We start from the raw sequence: 5,773 nt of genomic DNA, 5'->3' as shown, positions 1-5,773 counted from the left end.
AAGAAATGTTTGTTTAATTGGCTTTAGGAAAGTACTAGGGCTTCCCAGAAGCTAGGCACAGCAAAGACAAAACGAGGCTGGGGCAGAAGGGAGATAATGTGGAGGGAGAAGAGACATCAGAACTGTCCCCCATCCATTCTAAGGAAAGTACTAAAATGGGAGAAATCTTTGGAGTATCATATAAACAAATGAGTCATTTTAGGGAGAAAAGTGCTGCTATTTCACTCCACCTTGCTCTTTCTATTTCTTCTTTTCCTCTCCTGATTCTTCTCTCTGCCCCATTCTTCCTTTCTTTTGTTCCTTCATTTCCCTCTCTCCCTATTTCCACAGCAGTGACCACTGTCCTTTCCCCCTCCCCCATCGAGTCCCTCTCTTTAGCAAAGTTCCAGCTGTGTCTTTTCTTCCCCCACAATTTTATGTCCTGGGGCTTAAAATTGTGTTATGTTTCTTTGGGGAAAGGGGGTATATATGAGGGAAATATAAAGCCTTCTTAATTCTTTGATGGTCTGCTCTCTTCAAGGCTATAGTAATGAGTTTTATTATGGCTAGGGAAGAGTCCAACATGAATAAGGAAGGGATTCCGTTCATCCATCTACACACACACACACACACACACACACACACACACACACACACTCTTTAGGACCAGGACAAACTGATGATAACCCAAGGGCAATTTGGAATGACTTCAAGGGATGAGCTGGGTCCCCTTTCCTACAACAAAGTTGGCTCATCGGTATAGCAGAAAGTACTTCTTTTACCCAAATATCCCACCCCAAGTTTTTTGAGTCCTGGAAGGTAGGGGTAAGCAACGGGTTCTCAGCTGAACTTAAGAAGCCATCAAAACAAAGAGAAACTGTTTTCCCCCAGACAAAAAGTCAGAACACAAAGATTTCTTTGCAGAGGCACAAATTTTCAGCCTTCACCTTTCTTTGTGGAGAGGTTCAGTTGGTATTGTATTTAATCATGAGTTTATAACCTCTAAACACATCCAGGAAAATAGCATGGGTCTCTAAACACTGACCCAACTTAGAAACCTCAGCATATATAGCTAAATTGGACTTATGATGAGGAGGCTGAAGAGGGACTGGGTACCTTCCAGGGAGATCTCATCCTTACCTCCCTTCCTCCCCTGAGAGAGACAGACTTGGTACTTTTAGTGGCTGCTGGGTTAATGTGCTTATTTACTGAGTATCCCCCTGAACTCTTGGCCTCCCAAGGCTGCCCCAGTCCTGGCTGCAGGCCGGGCAGACACCCTGACAAGTAACAAATGAATGTAGGCGGTGGATTGTTCTGAGCCTTGTCCACCTTGTTCGGAGGAGGAGAATCAATGGAATCTACCTGAGAGGGCTTATTCTTGTCCTATGGAGGTAAGTGTAGAATATTGCTGATTCTACCCCAACTCCAACTCCAATAGAGACATCAGGAAATCAAGACAGTCTGTCCCTCCATCAGATGTGTGTAAGAGTTTCTGGGATTGTTAGGACACTAGCCCTCAAATTTAGTGATCCTCTCTTCCCCATCTTTTTCTGCTCTGGAAAACGGGTAAATGATCTGTACAAATGTTCAGAAATTTCCCTGCTACTGAGTTTGATAAGTGCACATGTGGGTGGCTTGTTTGTTTTGGTTGGGGGTTGAGGACAGAAGGAACAATCTGTAGCCGACATCGGCTTCATTCACCAGACACTGACTCAACAGTACCAATTCACTTTGCCCCATGCACACACAACCTCAGTCTCCATCTTCGAAGAGAAGCTCTCCAGAGAGTGAGATGGGAAGAGTTATTTCAGTCTGAAAAGTCAGCAAGATCATTACAGCTATGAAAGATGAATTGATGGAGGGGTAAAGAGAGACTATAAATATGGAAGGAGATGGAAGAATAGAGAGATGGATTGAGGCAGAGAGGATATAAAGAGAGGCTGCAAGAGGAATAGATGGGTGGATGATGAGGGAGAGAAGGTCTATATGTAGAGAGGAAAAGTGAAATGACTCAGTAGCTCCTTTCTAATAGTCTTTACATCTGTAGTGTTCTATCACTAAAAAGTCCTGTTCCTCTACCTGATTTAATGAACTCTTCCTGACAGGAGATGCTGCCTCTTCCTTTCAATCTATCTTTACATCCCCCTTAGTCCCCAGGGTCCCCCCTTTTGACCCTAGATAATCACACTCATTCACCCACCTACCCACACACTCACCCACACACCCTCACCCCGATCACCCAGTGACAAATTGGGAGAAGCACTGGGTGGGATAGTCTGAAACGATGCTGGATTCCCTACCTCTGTTCCTGCAGTCCCAGAACGAAGCCTCCTTTGGGGGCTGGGGGGAAGGGCTGGGGGGCAGCTGGGAACCGAGTTAGCCAAATCTAATAATTCAGGCCCTCTTTAAGACTTGGGGGGTGGGGTGAGGAGGGGGAGACTCTTGAATATTCTTGGAACTTTCCTCCCCCCCTTTCCCTGGCTCCTTCTTTCCCAAAGTCTTTGAAGAAAGATGTTTTTGACGCTTTGGTGTCCCGCTCAGATGGATGGTTCCGGGCTTGATTGAAGTGTCTTTGTCATGCTAATGCCAAGGGGGTGATGGATGGGCGCCAGGGGCTGCCAAACTCTGGCCAGTCGCTGCCCATTGGCCTGAGAGGGATCACATGTACCCTCCCCCATTCCCCTACCCCTTTCCCCTAGGGGAGCTCTGGGCCGGGAGAACCCGGGGACAGCCATGGACGGAAGTCTCAGCGCTTTGACATACTGCCTAAAGGTTGTAGGGCAAGAGGGTGTCTCCCCCAAAACGGGCTGACCCTCCTCCATCCTCAGCGCATGGACTATAATAGGATGAATTCCTTCTTGGAGTATGCACTCTGTAACCGGGGTCCTGGAGCCTACAGCTCCCCTACCTCTTACCCTCCTTGTTCAAGTTCTCCCGGTGACAGCTATGGAGGGGAACCTCGTTATGGAGGGGGTCTCCCCAGCCCTGTCCTCCAGCAGAATCCAGGCTACCCCACACAGACTCCATCAGCTTTGGGGGTCCCCTTCACCAGCTCTTCACCCTCGGGGTACACCGCACCCACCTGCAGCCCTGGCTATGGCCCCTCCCAGTACTACTCCTTGGGCCAACATGACGGGGACGGGGGCTATTTTCAGCAGTCGGGGTATGGGAGCCAGTTGGGGGGCTTATCCGAGGGCTATATCACGGGAGGGACTGGGGCAGGGCCCTACCCTCCACCACAGCCCACTTATGGGACCGAGCAACCTTCGGCTTTCGGGTCGCCCTATGGGGACCTTTTAGCGGAGGATAAGGAACCACCCTGCCCGTCGGGGCTGAGCACGCCCACCACCCAAACCTTCGACTGGATGAAGGTCAAGAGGAACCCTCCAAAGACAGGTAAGCTAGGGCTTTGGGGACTGTAGTGGGCAGGCAAGGGAGGGCAACTTCCCAGCCAAGTTTGGAGGAGTTTAGGAGGGTTTGGTGTTCTGAGGCAATTATGGTCTTCCTGACATACAAGTCTGCTTTTCAGTGCAGCAGGTAAGGAAGGCAGCCAGGAGATTTTAATTCTCTTCTTTCTCATCCCAGCCCAATTTAGTTCGGGTCTTAGTGGGGAGAAAGAAGCCTCCAATCTGACCTCCATGGGGCACCTTCCCCATCCTCTACTATCTTCCACTTTGCTCTTCGTGGTAGGTTCCCCCCACCCCCCCCACCCCCCCAGCACTCGCTTACATCTCAATTCTGGCCAAAGCAGAGAGGCCTAGATGGACTCCATTGTTCCCCAGGAACTAGGGGGTGGTGGTGGAGTGGATGAGAGATTTGATCTATGTAGGAGGAAGACTAGGGGCTGATTTGGGGAGAAGGCCATGGGGAGTCTTGGGCTGTAAACCTGGAAAAGAAAAAGGTCTAACATGGTGAACTGGAGGTGGAAGTCTGGCGCTGGAGGTGGATGGAAGAATGGTGCAGAGGCAAAGGAGAGAGGGAGAAGGGGAGAGGGAGGGAGATGAGAATACAGAAAAGGAAAGTGGGAGTGATGGATGGAGAGGTGGGATAACAATTATTCTGACTCATTTTCCTGCACACCACCCAACTTTCCCACAGCAAAGGTTTCTGATATGGGCCTGGGCCCAGCGGGCGGCATCCGCACCAACTTCACAACGCGGCAGCTGACCGAACTGGAGAAGGAGTTCCATTTCAACAAGTACCTGAGCCGGGCCCGACGGGTGGAAATTGCCGCCACACTGGAGCTCAATGAGACGCAGGTCAAAATTTGGTTCCAGAACCGGCGGATGAAGCAAAAGAAACGAGAGCGGGAGGGAGGTCTGGCCCCCGCATTGCCCCCGGGCTCCAACAAGGAAGCTGCAGGGGATGCTTGCTCCGACCAGTCTGCTTGCACCTCTCCAGAAGCTTCACCTAACTCGGTCAACTCCTGAATTACAGCACCCAAGGGATTGTTCCTGGTTGGCATCACTCTCCCCTCATCCAGAGCCCTCAGATATCCCCTAAAGGGGTCTCTACTTCGTGCGGCCCCAGGGCATCCCCCCTCCTAACCTTTGAACGCCGGTGGCCCCAAGATACTTTGTAGGAGGCCTCAACTGTTCTCTCTGGGGACCTGTGTGTATGTATAGGGGCATGAGGTACCAGGATGGGGGCTGACTGGGCTGGCATTCCTGGTCCCTTTCACCCCCCACTGACAGAAGGTTGGGGATACAGGGATCCACTTTTGCGGAGGGAATCAGAGTCGATCAGGTGACCTATCCCTAGCCTCACTGTCCTTTTGTCTCCTCAATTTCTCTCCTTCGTTCTGTTTCTTCAGATCAGTGCCTTTGAGCTCCGAGGACTCAGTCCCTCTTCTTTCCTTCTCTCCCCACTTGGTTTGCCACTGACAAGACAGGAGAATATCTCTGTATCCTAGGGTCGACTTGGGGATGTGGGTTAGTAGTATTCATGTGAGTATCTCTAAAGTGGACACTGTTAACGCTAGTGGCCTTGTGACAGACCAAAAAAAAAATCTATGGGACCTAATCTATAACCCTCTCCCAGTCCAAGTCCTTGTCTCCCTCCCTCACACCCTCTTTTTGCACTAATGCTGCGGACACAGGCTCCCTCCTCTCCCCATCCTCAACCCCCAGCCCCTTCTCGCCCTAATCCCCGTTGTACATATTTTCTTACTTGGGACTGAAAAGAAATGTGGAGCGCAAGGTCTGGGCCTGGACCTGGGCCTGTCCCTTCCATTCCCATCTAGAGAAGTGCCATGCTGCCTCTCAAAGCAAGCAGGCGCCTGCAGCTCTCCTTCCTTATTTATTGAGTACTCTAACCCCAGGGCGTTCTTTCCTGGACTTTGGAAGGTGAGGGGAAACAGGGAATATGGTGACATTACCTGAATAAGACTTAAAGAGACACCCTCAACTCAGATTGGAAAGGAAAAAGAACCAGATTCAAAGTAGATGGTATTTTAGGATTGAAATTCAACTCTGTAAAGAAACCAGAAGTTTCTGTGCTGCTGGAAACACTGGATCCTAAACAAGTCAGTTTCCTCTGTGTATTTCCAACTACCTCACTCTAATAAAGGTTTTTTTTCCCCCTTTCTCAACTCCTCATTCAGCTCCTCCAACTCCGGAGAGAAATATTGAATTCATTTGTATGATGAAAGGGGACAGAGGACGGAGAAAGGGAAAGGGTGTTGGCTAAAAACTTATCATTTAAATCCAAACTAGACTATCACCCAGTGAGCAGAGACCAGATCAGGTCTAAAACTCTGGTGTCCTAACTCACAGGCTACTTATCTGCAGGGAGA

At 49.9% G+C, this 5,773-nt stretch overlaps 1 protein-coding gene across 1 annotated transcript; it reads left to right on the top strand.

Moving 5' to 3' along the window:
- Positions 1–2,641: 2,641 nt before the first annotated feature.
- On the top strand, positions 2,642–4,409 carry HOXB1 (homeobox B1). Its single transcript, XM_036753179.1, is given in 3 exon segments — positions 2,642–2,701; positions 2,703–3,375; positions 4,078–4,409. Coding segments are annotated over 3 exon segments (1,065 nt in total).
- Positions 4,410–5,773: the final 1,364 nt, after the last annotated feature.

This window comes from Trichosurus vulpecula, chromosome 4, assembly GCF_011100635.1.
Source record: "Trichosurus vulpecula isolate mTriVul1 chromosome 4, mTriVul1.pri, whole genome shotgun sequence".
Lineage (NCBI taxonomy): Eukaryota > Metazoa > Chordata > Mammalia > Diprotodontia > Phalangeridae > Trichosurus > Trichosurus vulpecula.
This window is presented reverse-complemented; position numbering and strand designations above follow the sequence as displayed.